The following is a 20,533-nucleotide window of genomic DNA, read 5'->3' as shown; positions in this document are numbered from 1 at the left end:
CCGCCCACAGGAGATGCGAGCGGAGGAGTCGAGGGAATTGAGAAGCCTTTAGTGAATCTCAGTTTATGAATGCACTTTCTCACTAGTCTGGTCACTTCAAAGACATCTCTCTGTATTCAGATTCTGTCAGCGCTGCCACCAGTGTAAGGATACAGACGTGATGGTCTTTTCCTTTGCGGACACAACACACTTCCTTTCTCTGTCTCGGGTTAGACAAAACTACCGGAGAATGAGAGACAAACACTTCACTTAACAAAAAGGATTTATTTTGCTCATGAAAGACAAAGCAAGTGAATTTACAGCGTGGGATGTTCCTTGCAAAGCGTTACAATACATGAAGCACTGTTTGAGGTCTTTCAAAATAAAAGACTCCTAAGAAAAAGGGAATAAATATTCTTGTTGCTTAGTTAGCAGTCTGGCGTTGGGTCTGGGTTTCCTTCCCCGTGGTCAGGAATGGGGATTTGAACGTTGTCGTCAATCTCGTCTATGTAGTCTTCCTGGACAGTGTGGTGGTCACCATGGTTACCCTGGTCCTCACTGTGACTGTGATGCGTGTCGTGATTCAGCTCTGCATACTCCAACGACCCCTGAGAGGAGCGACAGAGAGCTGGATCACCAAACTGCTGCTGGCTGAGAGATGTCTGTGTGTAAAGTAGATCCTGTGTTTGTATGTGTACTAGTTTGTCTTAAACAGATTAACAAATGAGAATATACAGATAAACAAAAACCCAATTTCAGGGCTTTAAGAAAATCAGTTTTGCACTCATATTTGATGGTGAGACAGAAACAAAAACAAATATTTTTAAGTTTGAAATAATTAGAAAATAAGATAAGACAGGATAAACGCTTATTGATCCCCGTAGGGAAATTAAGGTGTTAAGCAGAAACAGGAAGACCAAGAATAAAATAAGAAATAAATAAGAAGATAAGAAATAAGATTTACCTGAGAAAATCATTTGAAAATAATAATGATTGAAATTGAAAATATAATACAAAAAATTATTCAAATCAATTATTAATACATAAATAATAATAAAGTATTTCACAAATGGTATAGTTATTTCCAGAACATTTGTGTCATTATAAAGGAATCATCAAAAAGGTACAAAGCAATAACATAAATAATGAATTGTATTTGAATGTTCAGTTTCCTCTCTACACACAATAAAAACTGTGCACAACAAATTCATGAGATTTGTTTTGCAGTGTGTGCATGCACTGTAGGTGTCTGACGTGTGTGTGTGTGTGTGTGTGTGTGTGTGTGTGTGTGTGTGTGTGTGTGTGTGTGTGTGTGTGTGTGTGTGTGTGTGTGTGTGTGTGTGTGTGTGTGTGTGTACTTACACCATCAGCCTGCTCTGGAGCACCTGCAGAAACAAAGGCAGAGGACGAGTTCAGGAAACAAAAGTAGTGTGAGGATTAAAGGCGGCTTGTACAGTCATTAACACTCCCATCACTCCCCTGAACAGCTCCAACATCCCAGGAAACCGTGAGCTTATCATGTGGCACACATTCACAATAACATGCACACTCTTTATCGACAACAAAGTATCATCTTTAAGCAGAAAACAGCCTATTATGTTGTTTCCCCTTCACTTGTGCTGCATCATTGTTTGCGTCCCTACAGCTGACATTTAAACCGCTAGGAGTTATTAAGAGCCAATGACTAAACAATGGACGAGAGTTTCCCCATGAGCGTGGAACAATGGAGCGAGTTGCTCACTCCGTCTGAACGGATGTACACACTGTTTGGCTTTGATTGTTAGAACAGGAAGTTCTCTTTGACGAAAGCAGGAAGTGGACACCTGCAGACTGGGCCTTCTGTTTTAATGGGACATTCTTTCACTAACAATGCAGATGTTTACAGTTAGGGCTGATCCTGTTTCCTGGCCTTGTTTCTCTCACAGCGTAACGTAAGTGGGATTTGAACGATCGTACCTTGTTTGGACTTCCTCACTTCGCTGTACACCGTCTCTGTGCCCTTTTTCACTGGAGCTAGCAACAACAAACACATTATTATTTTGGCATTGTTTTTTAATTATTCCACACATAATATTGACATTCAGTTGTGGTCTCACCTCTGTTGGGGTCTGCCTGTATCGGCTGCACCTCAGTGTATCGAGGTTCTTGCGGCTTTTCTGGAGCGGTCACACTACTCTGGTCCTCAGACTCTGCAGTACGACACAGTATCAAGTTAAAAGTTACACATCATAGTATTTTGAATCGAATCAAACATTTTTGCATTCAAATGAGGTTATTTGGCAAGAAAGATGCTGTTAATATTGTATTATTTGAGTGTAGTGTTCAATTTATTTTTTCTTTGTGAAGCAAGGCAAACAGAACCTTATATATTGTTTGACATTACAGGATCGAAGTATCAGGGTAAAACAAGCATTGGGTGTTTAATCACTAATACATTGTCTTGCATCTGTAAATACTCACTGGAGCACTGTATACATGGGCAGCTGAAAATATTCCTGACAAATACATTATTGACTCCCTTTTGAGTATAATTTGCTTTGAAATGAATACACATAAAAAAAAAATGGAACAACGCACATGCTGAGTATCACATGCAGTGTAGAGCAGTCAGAAATGATTGAAAGACAGAGGAAACACTTTCTCACCTGAGCCTGATGCATGTTCGCTCCAAACACTCTTTCCTATCATGCCTGGGGTGACTAACAGAGACAAAAAACAACAGTCTCAATAGTTATTACAAATCTAGAGCAACTTCTTTCATTCTTTTAAAAATAAAAAAACAACCAAAAAACATTTTAAATTTGTTTTTCAAGTCCATCATTTGATCTTGAGTTTTGCAGCTCAGTATTTGTATCAGCAGATTTTACCATTAGCAGCGTCATTGGCCTCGGCCTGGGTGAGGCTCAGCCGCTCCGCCTTGGTGCTGGCTGACTTCCTGAGAAGAAGTGGACGCAAAACACAATCAGATTTTTATAACAGGAAACTGTACGGGCGTCACCTTACCACCTAGTCCTGCTTCTGAAATGTCTTGCCCTTAAAAACACCGATTTTTGATAAGAACATGAGCAATGATACTCACACTGACAGCTCGCCGGTTCTTCTCCTCTTGAACAGAAGCAGACGTCTTTTAAAGACCACGATGAGGATCAGCGCCAGTATGAGCAGAATGCAGATGATCATGAAAGCGACGAGGCCCTTCTTCCAGCCAGCCATATTCACTGCAGAACACATTTGAATGGCAAGGATATTCATTGGATTTAAATTTGATCATTAAACACTGCTTATAAATCTTTGTCACAGAATCTCAAACATTTCCTCTTAATATAGTTTACTTTTCAAGTCTGGCTATGCATGTTTAATCATTTCAATCCCTGATCATCCCTGAGATGAGAGTGAAGCAATCAACAATGTGAAATAATTCAAATTCCAGCAGCTACTTTACATTGTCTAAGTAGTTATTATTTAGTTTAGTATTTTGTAAATAATATGTGATATTAACCCAAAATATCCCTAATATTAATCAAATAAGTCTGATAAAAGAACAAGGTTACTGAAATCCAACACCGTGAAGATGATTTGTAAAATGTCTCACAACAAGCCAACAAAATGCATTTTCTGAATCGAAATAAAAATCAATCAGGGTTTAGCAAATAGTAGCTTCTTTGCCAATGCTCAAAATAAACTAATTTAAATTTGGCATAAAGATAGCAGCACCAACATTATCATTTATAGACATATCGACACACTGTGTAACTTTAAAATGGCATAATTTCCTAAATAAGGCTTTTATTTCTGGCTTTGTATTTGGTGTGATAAAACCATGACACTCTTAATCCCATTTTGGTTCAGAGAGATAGACAAACATGAATCACACCCTTGACCATTATTTCTGCAAACATCTCTACTATCTCAAGTTAGAACACACCCGTGATGGTGACAGTGAGGCTCTGTTTGGTTTCGTTGGCCGGGTTGCTGCTCACACAGTAGTATCCCCCCCGCTGCTCCGCTCGGACATCGCCGATACTGTGGGATCCTTCCAGGTTGTTGGAGGTTTGGGAGGCGAGCGCGCCCTTCGTCTCAGTGTGGTACCAGGTGTAGCTGACGGGGGGCGAGCCTCTCTGGACGGAGCAGAGGAGAGTCACGTCCTGTCCCTCGGAGATGTCCCCCGCGCCGGGCAGCGTGGTCAACACTGGTTTTGAGACAGGCTCTGCACGAGATTAAATGTAAAGTTAGTCCTACACAGAGGTGGAAGAACTACTCAGATCTTCTACTTGAGTAAAAGTAGAAGTACTACACTGTAAAAGTCCTGCATTCTAAATTGTAATAAGATAAAAGTACAGTAAAAGTCATAATTATAATAATCATAATCAGATTTCAAAATAATAAATATTTGTGTTATCATTATTATTAATGCATCAATGTCAATGTTGCCCTTTGAAATGTTGGGATTATTTAAATGACTTGATATACTGCTGGGTAGTTTAACATCTAATAATACATAATGCTTTATCGTTTCATTTATATTCTGTATTATCAATCCATACCTGCAAAGTATTTATTAACTGAAATTGTAAAAAAAAGTAAAGAATTGCCACCAAAATGTGGTAAAGCTAAAGTATAAAGTAGCATAACATGAATATATATATTCAAGTGAAGTACAAATACCTACAACATTTTTTTCCCCACTACTGGTTCTACAGTCTGCAATGTTAACATCAACTTCTTTGAATGAGGCGTCACTCGACTCACCTATGATGTGTGAGTGGAGCAGCTGCTGCCCTAACCCCACCTCTGGAGGTCTTCCTTGGCGGTTTTTTGCGTGGCATAGGAAGTTGTTGAGGACCAAAGTCTTGTAGATGGCTGAGGAGTTAAAGATGGCACGCTCCCCCGGTTTGTTCACCACGGCGACCTTGTTCTGGCTCTCGGGGAAGAGCAGGGTGTAGGTGATGGGCAGGGTGCCGTTGTCGCTGTGGCAGAGCAGCTGGAAGTGCTTTCCCAACACCAGCGTCCCCCCCACCACACTCAGCATGGGCTTGGAAACAGGAACTGGGGACAAGATAATTAGCCAGTTAGTCAGAGCAACAGAAAGGAACACGACACAGATAAACAAGAGTTAGGAGCCAGGCCTGCAGCACTGTGAGGAGATACTTAGGAGCTATAAACGCTAATGTTAGCATAGAAAATAAGGTTGTATTGCTTCATATAAAACATAACGAAAGTTAACAGCAAATTGTAGTGTTGCTTCCTTTCCATGCAAAGACACATAATGTCAAAAGCACTAGAACTACTACTGCTACTACCACTACTACTTATATTATTACTACTGCTACTACTAATACTACTACTACTGCTACTACTAATACTACTACTGCTACTACTAATACTACTACTACTGCTACTACTACTACTACTACTACTACTGCTACTACTACTGCTGAAGCTACTAAAGTTACTACTACTGCTGAAGCTACTAAAGTTACTACTACTACTTATATTACTACTGCTACTACTACTGCTACTACTGCTACTACTAATACTACTACTACTACTGCTACTACTACTACTAATACTACTACTACTACTACTACTAGTACTACTGCTACTACTAATACTACTACTACTACTACTACTACTACTACTACTACTACTACTACTACTACTACTACTAGTACTACTGCTACTACTAATACTACTACTACTACTACTGCTACTACCACTACTTCTATCTATCTATCTATCTATCTATCTATCTATCTATCTATCTATCTATCTATCTATCTATCTATCTATCTATCTATCTATCTATCTATCTATCTATCTATCTATCTATCTATCTATCTATCTATCTATCTATCTATCTATCTATCTATCTATCTCTATCTATCTATCCATCAACTTCACCTACAAAATGTTCTTACTTAAATATCAATGATGATACATTTTTGTAGATGCTTCATCCAAAACGTAAACAAAGGCAAGAATCAAATAAAAATATCTGTACATTGTATGTCCATTTCCTCTAAGCCCAAACAGGCAGTATGCTCAATTTCCTGCTCGTGATGACTCACCTTTTGCTTTAACAACAACTTTTTGGCTTTCTTTTATATAGTTGTGTGTGAGGGAAGTGGCATGGGCTTTGCAGGTGTAGTTGCCGTTTTCAGAAGGCTGCGCCACAGCCTTGTAAGTGTCTGAAGAGGTGATTTCTTTGTGATGTTTGTAGATGGAGAACTTCATGCTTTCGTTGCTGATCTTCTCGGGAACATAAATGGAGACAGAGCAGGTCAGCTGGAAGAGTTCTCCCTCAAAAATGTCGACAGGCTCCACTGTCAGCTGTGGCTTTGAAAACAGCTCTGTTGGAGAGGGAGAGTAAAAAAAAGCATTATACTTAAACGTGTTAAGGAGTTGATAGATTGAAATAACTTAATGTCGTATAAGTTATCTCTCAACTAACTGTTATGCAGTCCTTGCCTTTGACTTTGATGGTTTGATAGGTTTCTTTGTGCACATTGCCCCACTCCGCCTTGCACACAAGCTCCCCAGAGTCGCCTTCTTTTGCGATGAATCGATGAACGAGGCTAACTGGGGCCTGCTTGAGGATCCTCCTGTCTCTTGTCAGGAAAACCTCAACGTTCTTGGGTGGATTCACCACTTTGCAGACCACCTCTATGACATCACCCTCATAGACCTCAGGGGAGGGCAGCACGTTCATGATCGGGGAAATATAGAGTGCTGCAAGACACAACAACGCATGTAAGTCAATCAAACACATTTCTTTTATCAATCAGATTTTCTTGTGGAGACATACAGTAGAACAGTGGTTCTCAAACTTTTGTCAGTAATGTACCCCCTTTGAAATGTTATCTCAGCCGAGTACCCCCTGACCGACCCCGAACATTTTTGATCGAAAAAGCCTATACAAATAATTCCAATATAGTGATGTTCCCTCAGTGTGTGATGTATTAACTCCTTCATGCATGCATTACAACTAAGGATATTTTCATTTTATGCATGAAAAAAATAACGAATTTTTTTTTAAACTGTTTTTTCCAAGGAGTTTTTCAACTGAAGTAATATCTGTTTAACAAACCAATGAACAAAATGATATATTATGCAAAACTATAAAATACAATACACAAATTTGACATGTTTATATGAGGACCCCCCTTGGTGGTTCTAGGAATATTTTATATACAATTGTGTTTTCTATTTAACTTATTGTACTAAGATTATTTTTGTAATCATTCATGGTATTTTTTTTATTAACTTTTTTTTTGTTTTTTAAAAAAAATCTCACGTACCCCCTGCAGTACCCCAACATACCCCTAGGGGTCCGCGTACCCCCATTTGAGAATCACTGCAGTAGAAAGACAATCACCTCGGACTATCACTGGAATCTCATCGCTGCTGTTGGAGAGTCTGACCCCAGAAACTAAGTTGACCTCATAGTCACAGTACAGATGGCTGTCTCCAATCACCCTCAGGACTAGCGTGGTCTCTGCTGAGTTCCCGGTGGGCGCTGGCTGCTTTATCTTCCGAATCGTTCCATTCCTTAATTTCTGGAAAAAACGGAAGATGAGGGACCCTTTTTCCTCCGGAGCGCTGCAGGAGGCAGTGAACTCCTCACTCCCATAGGGCGAAGTCTTATTCAAATACAGGATGGGGGTCTGCAGGCCTGAGGAGAGGAAAAAGTCAATAGCAGAGTTAAAGTCAAGTCAAACTCTACATAATGATGTTGTTGGTTCAGATATAATAGTTTGAACTGCCTGGGAATGAGGTGTGTGATATTCTGTGTTATCTGAACTGTCTCAAATTACCACCAACAAAGAGGATCTGAAGTGTCATACGCATAATTGTGTGTTATAACCCAATATCGAAATAATGTGAATAATTAAGTTCAACATGATCCTTTACATAGTTTGTTTTTCTAAGACGAAATACCTTTTTTTCTGCAGCAGGAAAATAAAAAAAAACAGGATTGTATGTTAAATGTGATCAGTGTTATTTTCAGATGATTATACATGAATGAAGCATATTTCTGAGTATTATATTCCTTTTCTGATAATAGATACCCTTAAATATAAATGATACCGTCCAAAATTTGAATGCCAACAGCTTGAATTCTTTTTAACGCATTAAAAATAACTTCACATCTTCATTTCTGCAGCATAGACAGAACAATGGTTGCTTATGTTCTTCCTATAGCTCCTACCAATTGTTCAACATTAGAGTTTACTAGAACAAAACTAAGAGCACATTTAAAGAATCATAGCGTTCTTCAAGGAATAACTTTACAAAATAATAACGCAGCAAGAAAGTTCACTGTGATAGATATTAAATGGGGTGAAGCCTGCGAGCTAGTTCAGGCAGTCAACTTGAGCACCAATGATACATTAACATGTGACGCACCTCGTCCCTCTTACAACCAACCAAACACATTCTTCTAAACATGCCGCTCTATTTAAGCTGCCAGGGCTTCCTGCCTCTGCCTCGCTATGCTGCTGCTGCTGCCACTGCTGTGTTCACTTGCTATTGCTGCGTTCATGTTCCTGCTGCTGTGTTTCATGTTGCTGCTACTCGCCTGCCCCACCACCACCCCAGCTTCCACCTGTAGGCTCGGGAGATAGTTATCCAATCATCATTCAATGTTCTTTGTAAATCTGTGGAGTGATGAGGCCCGAGCCTAGACGCCAAACTCAAACTATACGCTGCTTATAATAAACATATTAAGAAACACGTGAGTTGTCTGACTGAACTAAACAACATGCTTGTATATGCTTCCTGCAGAAGGCGGGAAATCAGAAGACTTCTGTCATGGCTGGCAGTAGAATACATTATTCATCAATTGTGAAAAAATAAAACATTGGGTATGCCTAACTTTTTTAAACTCTCCATAAACGTGCTGATATATGGGTCAATTTCAGGTACATTATCACATTACCCAGACACAAGCAATAACATAAAACAAATCCAACCAATTAAAGATAAATACACCTAGTTTGAGCTCTACCTGTGACGTCGAGCTTTTGGCTATCGCTGGTTCTGCTCTTGTCCTTCACTGCAACGCGACACTCATAACTCCCAGAGTCAGCTGCCCGGGCCGGGTTCAGCTCATACACGAGTGAGTCCTCTGTGGTGGTGGAGGTGTGGATGGGGATGTCGTCTCGTCTGAGCTGGAAAGTGTGTGTCAGGTGAGGGATGTTGTCATGGCTGACTCTGACCTGGCAGCGCAGGGTCACTGGTGTCCCGCTCTGAACGGTGCTGCTGGGTAGGATTTTAAGGCTGATGGTGTCTATAGTGTATGCTGCGAGTACAAATACACAAGTAAATAGAGTAAGAAACATGCACAAGAAATAATAATAAAGACTGCATGTCTCGTTTATTAAACCAACATCAGAGGCTGATAATAATACAATACAACAGTCTGGGTCTATTATTCTCTCCACAATAAAGGTGAAGGAAGGCGCTCCCCGGCCTCCAGTCTACTACACAGTGAGCAGGAGTGGCTGAAGGAAGGAAAAAGCTTCAACAAACAGCGTCTGACCCTCTCATCATTACTGTGAGAGCAGTGTTGATTTATCCCAGCTTTTGCTCTCGTTTAGCAACAACAGCACGGTGTACCCTGCCTCTACAGGAACCAAGCAATCACTTAGTCCACATCCTGAAAGTACTGTTGTTAGTTTGGGCTAACTGATGTACAGTACAGCAACTGAGGCACTGAAAGACTTTGTTTACTTCATCATTTCCAGTTTAATGAGTTAGATTAAATCTGGGGTTGCGTCTGGAAAATCTGGACAAGAGTGTTATTTCAAATCAAACAGTTTCATACTTTCTGTAGAAATAGTACAAACGTAGAGAGACAGTTCCTTCCTTCAAAGCTGTGGAATAAAAGCTTTAGGCCAAGGGTGTCAAACTCAATTTAATGGCGGGCCACATCAGCATTATGGCTGCACTCAAAGGGCCGGTTGTAACGTATATATAAATATATATATAAAATAATGTATTATATTACATTATTGCCTCTGCATTGGATAATTATTGGATAGGGTAATAACTTCATAATTATCTACGTCTGAAAGCAGAAGTCTAGGGCGAATAATTTCTCTCTCTTCAGTGAGAATGTCACAAAATGATTTAAAAAGAAAAGCTGGAAAAAAAGTCAAAATCAAAAAAAAGAAGTGACATTTAAAAAAGAAGTAACATCTAAAAAATAGAGTCAAATTCAGAGAAAATTGCACATTCTAAGAAAAAAGTCATATTTAGAAGAAACATTGTCAAATTCTGAGAAAAAAGTTTAATTTGAGATGCATTGTGGGACATGTAGTTCATGGGCAGCATGCTTCTGTAAATCGGCATGTAACCATATAATAAACATTTAATATTCTTTGCAAGCTCTGGTGGGGCTACATAAAATGAAGTCACGGGCCTGATTTGGCCCCCGGGCCTTGATTTTGACAACCCTGCTTTAGACTGTTAGATTTTTTTTTTTTTTAAAGGAATAGTTATTTGTCCTCTTGCAGAGTTAGATTAGAAGATTTAAACCACTCTGCATGCTTAATGTCATGCTACAGCCAGTAGCTTGTGAGCGTAGCTTAGCATAAAGAGTGGAAAGAGGGTGAAACAACTAGCTTAAAAACATTCTACCAGCACATTTAAAGGTCCCATGTCATGCTTTCCCGGTTATTACCCATCCCCTTGTGTGTTATGAAGGTTTTTATGCATGTAAACGGTCTGCAGAGTCAAACACCCTCAAAGTACACTCTGTAGCGAGTAAAACTCTAACACAGTCTATGCTGCCCCAAAACGCCTCGTTGGAGATTTCTCATTTTCCATTGTTTACTTCCTGGGTACTGTGACGTGTGAATACCCAGAGGCCACACCCTCTGCCAGCATTTCACGAAACAAAGCTTTCCAAACCTTTCAGCGATTAATGCCGGATATGTACAGCGTAGGGCACTGAAGAACGATGCTGTTCCTATACTTTGTTTGGACCAGCGGGAGATTCGGGTACACAACCTGTAAGTATTCATTGTTGTTTGTGTATTTATGATGTTTAAAACAAACAAGGTATCTACCACGACTGTTTAAATGGATAAACGTTCTTCGGGCTGCTAAGTTGGGATCGCCGAGAAATGCTCTCCGCAGACCCATTCTCAGTGTTTGTGTGTGCTCAGGATGAGTTTCGCTTGTTCTCGCTGTATCGCAGACCCGGAAGACTGCCCGCTCCTCGCAGTAGATCGCAGCAATGAGCCTCGCAACTTCCCGACCAATCAGAGCACACTGGGCTCACAGGGAGCGGGGGCAGGAGCTCCAACAAGCCGTTTTAGGACAGAGAGTGAATACCGGTGAATACACATACTTTACAGAGATGCTGTATGAGAAACCAATGTGAGTTTGGAAAATTGGACAATATAAATCTATTCTAGTAGACCTCAACAATGGAATTATGATCAGTAGAAATGGCCATGACATGGGACCTTTAAGGCTCACCAACTAACATGTAAGTCCTATTTTGTTCAATCTCTGCAATACACCTAAGTATAACAATTACAATTTGCTATTTGAGCTTTAGAGGTGCTTTTCCCCTCTTTCCAGTCTTCATGCTAAGCTAAGCTAACCAATTGCTGGCTGAAGTGTCACATTGAGCGGGCGCACATGAGTGGTTTCAATATGCTAATTTAACAGAGTGTGTTTCTCCAAAATGTCCAATTATTTCCTCATAAAATTGACTGCCTTTATAGCCACCTAGGAGCTCCAGATAAACACTGACACAACAAAAAAACACGAAGCATTGAGACAAATGCAGTTTGAAAGCTATTTAAAAATCGAAAGGCTCATTCAAACTCATGCTGATTTGAAAGATTACCCAGCTTCACCTCCAACTGCTAAAAATAGCTTCGATAGATCTTACAAAATACTTGAAAATATCAAGGAGGCCAGCAGTGCATGCCACAATGCCCACTTCCTGCAAAAAATAACTGTGCCAGGTAAAAATAACTTTCTCATCTAATACAGCAAAGACTGGATAACCTGAAACTGTCTCTTCAACCCCCTAGACCAATTAGTAACCAATAGTTAAAAATAATATACAGTCCAATGAAGTTCTACTTACACGACTGTACTCTGGCACACTGCCCTGTGTGAGGAGAAAAAGACAGAAAAGAAAGAAGTGAGAATCACCAGATGAGGTTTAACTAAGGGGAACATCCTTTATCCTTTGCAGCACAGAAGTGGGTCCTTACAGGAGTGCAGGAGGCAGGTGAGAAGCAGCAGCAGCATCAGGTTGGTGGGTCTGGAGTCCGTCCTGAGTGATGGTGCTGGGAGATTAAAACCCAGCCGCAGAGGGCCGCCGGACAGAGGCCAGGAGGGCAGGGAGGGGGACGAGGGAGTGCCGTAGGAAGGGAGAGGCGGAGGAACAACTCGTAGTGTTTCGGGCGGTGATGGTGGGGGGGGTGTTCCTCGTCTTATCATACACACTGCTGCTTGACTGAACAGGAAATGGCAGCTACTTCCTCAGGAATCTAGCATTTTCTGCCTTTCTCAGTTTTTCCTCAACATGGATCAGTCAGGGTATTTCTTAAAAAGTTCCATAATTAAAAGGTGTTCTTTAACCCCAAGTTATCATTTGATAATCTCAATAACTCCTCATGTGTTACTTTGAATGCATGAAGAAAACCAAGAGATGCTTAATGCCTAAAACTTATTTAAAAAAAGCGAATAAACATAATTTAAGAGTACGATAGCTTGCCTGATCAAAATGCAATGTTTGTTTATGTTTTTGTCATGGTTTTGGATTTTTGTTTTCATTTTCCACCTTTTGTTTTGAAATGTTTTCATCCTTGTGTCTGTCTGATCCTACTCCCTGGTCGTTTCTCAATCGCGAGGATACTGGCTTGGTAGTCGCATACTTCCAATTCACTTCCTTCAGAAACGAAGCAAGTATACTTCCAAGCCAATGCTTCGGAAAACAAAGAAGAATGGAACAGGCTAACAAGTGTGCCACTCTCTCTAATAGTTTCAACATAAACTGTACCGAAAATAAATACCTCACGATGTCTATCTAATTATGAACTTGATTTACTTTCACGGAACACATTTTTGGTGATAACAAATGCAACAAAGTAACATATTTACCAACAAATGTTCTACGCCACTACATACTTACATTTAAATGTGTGCTGTGCTGCGTCGGTTCAGCCATTCTCCGCAAGGGTTTTTGAAATTGGTCCGTGCGCAAAGCATTGTGGGGATTTGAAGGACGTGAAGTCTACCCATGTGCAGCCTCGAAATTACCCCCAAACCAAGGACGTGGCCTCGGTGGAATTCCAAGTATGCTGGAGATTGGAACAGTCCTTCGGCCCATGTGCTTGACTTCCTGTCGTTAGTTTCCCTCCTGTGTCTGATGGTGCCTCATTGTGTTCACCTGTTGCCCTTGTGTTTCTGCCTCCCCTGCCAGCTGTGTCTTGTCCTGTGATTACCCTTCTGTGTATTTAGTCTTGTCTTCCCCTGTGCTCCATGTCTGTTCGTCGTCATTTCATATCCCTGTCACCCATGCTTGTCCGTGTCTCCTGCCTGTTCCCGTCTGTAAGTTTGTTCCTGTCTGTCGTGCTCCCCGGTTTTGTTTCTGTTATTATTTTGTCCTGCCTTCGGCTTTTGATAATAAAGCTAGCTTTTTGTTACCTTACATTTTTTTTTGGTCCTTTTTTTAAACTGCACTTGGGTCCCATTTTCCACACACCCTGACAGTCTGTAACCACAATGCATGAAGTGAGCATAAAAAGTAGTTTTGTGTGAGGGTAAATAAACAGATGTTTTCATTTAGTTTAACTGTTTATGACAATCCCCAAATGTACTTCCATTCATCAAGACTTTCCATTTTTGTATAACTTGTCCGTTTTTTCTTTAAGCAAATGATCCTTTTGGGATTTAAGGATAATAACCATTTTGAGCTAGGCCGGAAACATTTGGTAACATCAGAGACTGGATTGTTGCTCTCCAGGCTTTAAAACAACAAAGATCAGGAATTATGTAAGACCCTAACGGCTCTGCAATGCCTACAATCTCTTAAAACCTCTTAAATTCTTAATGTCTGCAGATTTTTTCGCTGAACTGCAGCTAATACTACCGAGTCATGATCCAAATCTCGAATGAAAATATATCCAAACATTCAGTGTTTTGATATACACACCACCTTCCACCACATACTTAATACTCTCCTCATCCAGTGCTCCTGATAAAACTGTGAGATGAAGCTGTGAGCCAATGAATCATTAATAGGATACAAACTTAGAGATGAGAGATGATTTAAACATGATCAAGAGTTTGGGCAATATGGGGAGAAATACGCAACATAAGGGAAAGTCAGATTAATTATAGCTTCATCTTGAGATATCAGTCATGCACTTAATTCCGTCAATGAGAAAATTAGCCGTGAATAGGCAGGCATTATTCTAAAACAGGTGTAGATTAATATTTTAACAGATATTGTAGTTGTCACGGATGTTCCCCCGTCAAATTAAAAGCCTTATGCTATTAGATTTCTAGGAAACTATTCTCAACAGAGTATATTTCCAATTATAGCACATACTGGTGGGAATTAAGCCTTTTTTTGTCACAATCACATGCATATTTTAATGCTGGGATTGTGGTTGCATTTGCTTTTAAACTCCAGATGTAGGGATGCAGTGCCGAGCAGCATCTTGCAGTCCTCAACTGTGACCACTAAGAGCTGCTGAAGCCTAACAGGAAGAAGGTCTGCTCTGCGGCTTTATCTGCAGAATACTCCCAGTCGCTTTCATTTGTGCCACATTTTATAAACAACAAATGTTTTCAGGCAGTACGCAAGAGCTTTTTATCTTCTACAGAGCTGCAGCAGAGGTGACCTTGATGGGAGACCGCCATGTTCTTCCAACAGAAACTGTACTATTTGACTCATGCTAATAACTATGAATGGTACCAGTCAGAAACAGTAAAGAATCAGGCTGTTTCCTGAAGCGTGTGTTTCAAGAAGTTTCTAGGTAATCAAAGCATTTCTAGCTAAACAAGCGGATGTTGCAATTGACAATAGGTCTATTAGAGTTCATACCGCCTCCAATAAACATTTAGAAACACAAAAAGAACGTAAAGTAGGACGTTCAAATAATGTGTCAGCTTGCCATCTTTATCCAATTAGGTAAAGTTGTTTTCATTGAGACATTCATTATGTATTCTTGAGTCCTCTCAAAGCTCATCTTCAAATCTAGGTCTGCATTAGTAATCATAACAGTACTTTGCCAAACATCTACCGCCATTTCAGTGTTCCTCTTAATATTATTCAGAAATCCAATACACAGTCTACTTTGAAAGTTGTGTTTACCTGGTCAGTAGTCGGGTGCTGACCATGCCAACAGGTTGTTTCCCTACACTAGCATGACAGGGGTCGTTAGGAATGTGATTGTTTTTGATACAAATGGCCCATTGCAGCCCCTCATACAGCTCTGCCTGTACCCTAATCTGCTCACCTCTTCCTTTCCACTGAATTAGCATTTTTGACTGATCCCTAGAGAGGGTGAGAGTTTAATTGTACATCAGTGGGATACACACTCAGCGGTGGAGCAGAGTTTTGCGGCTGGTTGCGTCTCTGTTAGGGCTGGATAATGGCAATGATGTGATAACTTGACATTATGAACTGCAATTATTTTGTCTTCCTGACACATCAGCTTGATTTCTCCTGCTTCAAAATGCACCTCACTCCTCCAACTGACTCATCAGGCTGGATGATATTACCTGCATTTGTTTCCTAAGGGTGATCCAGAATATTTGACTTTTAAGACAATTTGATTCAAAGAGAATAATTTGACTCCCAACCTCGCAGTTTAATCATTGCAGCAGTGGGAAATTGGTTTTCTGAAACAAAGGATCATTCTGTTCGAGTTATATGGTGGCTGAATGGCTCACAATGACTTTTTTTTTAAACAATAAAGCCTACGTATCAGTATCAGCCTTTTGATAGTCAGTCAATCCTCACAGTAAATACAGAGTTAAATCCCAGATCAAATGCACGCTAAAGGGTCTTTGAGCATGTTTTCTCTCAGTGATTGTGATGTTATGTTAAATGTTTGTTGTTCATGTTTTGTTTCTATGTTGATGTTACACATGGAACTGCTGTGATGCAAGTCAAATTTCAGACTTGAGCTATCGTATAATAACATTTCGAAAATAACTCGCATGCTTCCCATCACACGCCTTATTAAGCATCATGAAATCACTATGTAAAATCATTAAAATATGCATATTTGACGCATTTTCGGAACAGCCTTTGGCTACCGTTTCAAACTCAAATAAGCACAATGTATAATTAATTTTGAATTTATGAATGTTTTTCTGTTAAGATTTGCAAGGGGAGTTGCATAGAAACACCTGTTAAGGGCTTGCAGATGTTTATCTATTGTTTGTAAAATGGTACAATGAGGGGAAGATGAAGTTTTACAACCACAAAAAGCAAGTAGGCTAGAAATCTGTTCTCACAGTCTGTCTATGAGTCAATCCCCTCTGCTATATTTTGGTACTAGGCTATGGAAAGTGCCGCACCAACACCAACAGTGATGTCCATTGTTCTGAAACAACAGCTTAGCAATAGCCACATGTATCAAGGCCAAATGTGTTATATATTTCTCTATAGATGCATCATTCTCAAAAAGACAAGGATCAATGAGCAAAACCCCACCTAAAAAACATGATTCAGCGATAGGCAGGACTTGAACAATCAGATTCGACTTTGTCAGTTTTTGCCGGGACAGCCCTTGTGTTTTCATGACTGTAAAGAGGGTGTTGCATTGAAGGGAGTGATGGATGGTGGCCACGCTGGTACCATTGACACCGTCAGTTTCCTTTGGGTCCAGAGCGGTGATTGATGTCTTCGCCCTGGGCTCCATCCTGCCAGCCCAACAGGTTCTGGCTCCGCTGCACACTGTAATATGGATCCCCGCGTGTTGAGAGTCAACCACTGCAATGATCCATATCAACACAAAACATCAGATGAAGCCAGAGACAGCATGAGAAACAGCTTCCTGATTGTGTTGCGTATAAAATGAACGGTGCTGTTGTCTCTTTGAATTACACAAAGACATTCAACACATGTTGGAAGAGATAAGTATAAAACTAATTTGGACTTCATTTAGGTCGATGGGAAATGGGGATGGATAATAAAAAACTTAATTGAACGACATGAGATGGGAAATATGATTCTGCTTCAAGGCAAAAGATCTTCAGGGACTAATTACAAGCACTCTGTAGAAAATGCCGCCTGTGCTGTTAGAGTTTTAGGGGACATATATTGGAACACATTGTTTAATACGACAAGATAGGAATTGTATGTGGGAGAGGAGTGCAAATCACTCTTTATATAATTAATGGTAACACTTTTCTATGAAAACTACATTTTAAGTGTGTAAAAGGGGCTTTCTTAGAGAAATATAATGTCTGTAATATGCTTCATGATGACTACACTCATTTACACACACTGTGCTTTCTGATGCACAATATCAAAGGTCATAAAGATGTGACATATTTTGAATGATTAGTGCCTTAGATAGAGGTTGTCTGATGGGGCTTATAACGCATTATGACTGCCTATACTTACTCAATACTCAATAACTGTCATTATTGGTGGTAAGCAAAATGAGGTTTCAGAGAACAATGTTGAAAACAGTACGACAAAAAGTGATTTTTGCTGCTTTAAGCTTTGTGATTTCGCCATCATGGTAACAATAATAAACAAATATTTAAGGTCCTTTGCTCTCGCCTTAGGACGTTGGACATAAACGAATAGTTGTTTGCGGTACTGGCTGAAAGGCGAGTGTCCTAAAACTTTATTTGCGACTTTCCACAGCAATTTCAAAATGTGACTATGTGAAATAGTAAATGGCACTATATATATGTAAGACTTTAAAGTGTTTGCAGTCTGCAGATCTATTTGACTTACTAATGCTTACTTCACAAAGCCACTCTCCATCTTCTCCTCCCTGGCATGGTGTCTTTTGACAGAGTGCAACCGGCTTCCTCCCCAGAGAGTCCCTGGGCCTCACATCGTGGCCGGTTGACCCAAGACTAGAAACACAGTGGATGAAGGACGACATGGAGGTGTTTTCTGCCTCCGGCACAACCGCCTGCAGGAAGGATGGAGCGTCTTGCTACACGTCAATGCTTTGAGGCTACGAGACCCAAAAAACCTCACGCCAACCTCAACTCCACCTTTCTTCCACCAGCTGTCTGTCTGTTCAACTTTCATCACTGTTCTGTTTCACTAATCCAACCGACAGGACTTTACATTCCCCCTCTTTCTCTTCCTCGCTCCTTTCCCAACATGTTTCCTCTCAACTCTTCTTCTGTATAAATAGGTCTTAAGTCTGACTTTCTCCCGCTTTCTGTCTCCTCCTGTCCCCCCTCGCTCCAACCACCTAATTTCTGTTGATTCAATAATAAATGATCTGAGAGGCTTGGCTGTGACAGGCTCTCTGCATCGACTCTCTCAGGGTTACTGAGGAGAATCAGACCACGCTCCAGGCCTCTGGTGCAGCTTTACAGTAGGAATATGAAGCAGGGGACACACAAAAGAAAAGTCATGCTCATTGTTCCGTACAGCAGGTCATTAACAGCGAGCTTTCACGGATGTGTGCATCACAGCCTTCAAACCTCCTCGATGCCGCACATCTATAACTCCACAGGGGGCTATTGCTCTGAGAAGCCCGCTGTGAGCTCTCTCCCCACAGAAACCTGGATTCAAGGACGACTCTGTTCACACGCTGGTTTAGACATGAGCCTAATTCTTTCTCAATCTCAGCCCTTTTTTTTTAAACTGTCAGGCCCTTTACAAATCCACTCTGCTGAAGTGTCCTTTAGCAATTCACTCCAGGCTCCTCTGTGGCAGATCCTAGCGAGGCAAAGAGCCGATCACATGTGTTGGGACTCAACATCTATTATTCAGGCGTCGAAGAAAGAAAAAACGAATCAATTATTTTGAAACAGTGTTTTTAGATGGGCAAAAAGAGCAAGTCTTTGAAGTTGCTGCACAGCTCTTAAGACACATGTAGCACACATTTTAACAACATTCCAGGACATCTGCAAAAGAAAAGGCTAATTGCTGTGTGTTTTCATTCACTAGTGTTACACAAATATAAGGAGTTGGTCGGTTGATTTATGAAGATAAATGTAGTGTTTTAGGGTCTTGTTATCAGTGCAAGCAAAACAGCGCAAAAAAAGCCTTTTGGAGGCAAAACCACAAACCCAACAGGAAGTCGGCCATTCAGATTTTTATGTGCACTTTTGGCACCTTTAGCGTGGCTCATTTGAACAAACTTCTACCAGTTTTCATCCGATCGACTTCAAATTTGGCCAGTGCCGTTTTAAGAATTTAACGTGTTACTCTCCATCCAACGCGTTGTTGTGGCATAACAGGAAGTTAAGATAACTTGACCATACATACCCCAACATGCTCCAAGAGTCACGATCTTAGTTTTATGTCAGTTTTAGTTTGGTCCCTCTTATCATGGTTTTATTTTGCTATTCTGTTCTCCCTGTGTCTTGTCTTCCTCCCTGTCGTTAGTTTCCCTGGTGTGTCTGATTGTCTGATTGTGTTCACCTGTTGCCCTTGTGTTTCTCCTTCCCTGCCCGGCTGTTTCTCGTCTCGTGATTACCCCTCCCTGTATTTAGTCTTGTCTCTTCCTGTGTTCGGTGTTCGTTCATTATTTGTCGTTCATGTCCCCCTTCATGTTGGTCACAGTCACCTTTTGTTTGGATGCTGCCTCGTACATGGATTTTTGTTTTTTCAGCTTTTGAAAAAAATAAACCTCGCCTTTTGTTTCTTTTTGAAACCTGCTTCCTCCTCAATCTGCATTTGGGTCTTATTTTTCCCCAACCGTGACACCAAGTTTCACATGGATGGTAAGAAGCCTAAAAACATGTATACTAAAAAAGGTAGAACATTCTTAAAAAAGTACTTTACAAATACGCAGAAGTTTTCTTGTTAAAGTCAGGGCTATATTCACTCATCCACATGCCCTTTGAACTAAAAGTATCAAAACAAAAAACAAAACTTAAACAGTGTTGTTTGACTCAAACATTTGGATATCCGTGAGGAATCCATAGGTAGAATCAGACCGGAGAACAGAGGTGAGCAGCCGCAGGTAGCACTGCTGTGAGAGTGGGGCAAACATCTCTAAATAGCCTCCACAGAACAAGAGGCTCCCCAGAGAGGAGAGTCTTTCTTTGGTTTCTCGTACATGGATGGATGCTGGTTCTTCTTCAAAGTAAAGTGCTGACACAATAAAGTCAGGAGAAGATTCTGCACATCTATAAGGGGAGGCAGAGAGCTTCATGATCTTTTATGCAGGCCTATTGTCTGAGCTCCATCAACGCTCCCTTCTCAGATACTCACAGAAGATCGTAGTTTTGCTTCCTGTTTTCAAAAATATATGGATTGTATCTCCTTCCGTAAGTATCACAAAAATAGACATTATGCAGCATTAGCCAGGGAACTTCTCATCTCCCAAAAGAGCGCAGGTAGACCTCGGTTAATCTT

At 40.5% G+C, this 20,533-nt stretch overlaps 1 protein-coding gene across 3 annotated transcripts; it reads right to left on the bottom strand.

Annotated features, from left to right (window-relative positions):
- Positions 1–249: 249 nt before the first annotated feature.
- pecam1a (platelet and endothelial cell adhesion molecule 1a) lies at positions 250–12,462 on the bottom strand. 3 transcript variants are annotated; one of them, XM_079644507.1, is made up of 15 exons: positions 12,219–12,462; positions 12,089–12,112; positions 8,987–9,280; positions 7,355–7,651; positions 6,448–6,708; positions 6,048–6,329; positions 4,729–5,025; positions 3,905–4,186; positions 3,059–3,197; positions 2,847–2,914; positions 2,625–2,678; positions 2,076–2,168; positions 1,936–1,992; positions 1,342–1,364; positions 250–641 (listed from the first exon to the last, which is right to left on the bottom strand). In XM_079644507.1, the coding sequence occupies exons 1-15, from the start codon at positions 12,445–12,447 to the stop codon at positions 408–410; spliced, it is 2,634 nt and encodes an 877-aa protein (XP_079500633.1). In that variant the 5' UTR covers positions 12,448–12,462; the 3' UTR covers positions 250–407. The 3 variants fall into 3 exon arrangements, 2 of the variants coding, with proteins under 2 accessions (XP_079500633.1, XP_079500634.1); XM_079644508.1 differs by having other exon boundaries at positions 250–587; XR_013801621.1 differs by lacking the exons at positions 250–641; positions 1,342–1,364; positions 1,936–1,992 and having other exon boundaries at positions 2,082–2,168; positions 2,847–2,910.
- Between the last annotated feature and the right edge of the window lie 8,071 nt (positions 12,463–20,533).

The sequence above is a fragment of the Notothenia rossii genome (assembly GCF_949606895.1).
Source record: "Notothenia rossii genome assembly, chromosome: 8".
In the NCBI taxonomy this organism is placed as follows: domain Eukaryota; kingdom Metazoa; phylum Chordata; class Actinopteri; order Perciformes; family Nototheniidae; genus Notothenia; species Notothenia rossii.
Note: the sequence above shows the minus strand (reverse complement) of the source record. Positions and strands in the feature narration are given on the sequence as shown.

Excerpts from the sequence above, each read along its gene's own strand:
- pecam1a (XM_079644507.1), bottom strand. The coding sequence starts at position 12,447 with ATGATAAGACGAGGAACACCCCCCCCACCATCACCGCCCGAAACACTA. Across the intron at positions 6,709-7,354 it reads GATTCCAGTGATAGTCCGAG|CACTCTATATTTCCCCGATC; the intron begins GTGATTGTCTTT and ends TGTGTCTTGCAG. Across the intron at positions 1,993-2,075 it reads ACAGGCAGACCCCAACAGAG|CTCCAGTGAAAAAGGGCACA; the intron begins GTGAGACCACAA and ends TGTTGTTGCTAG.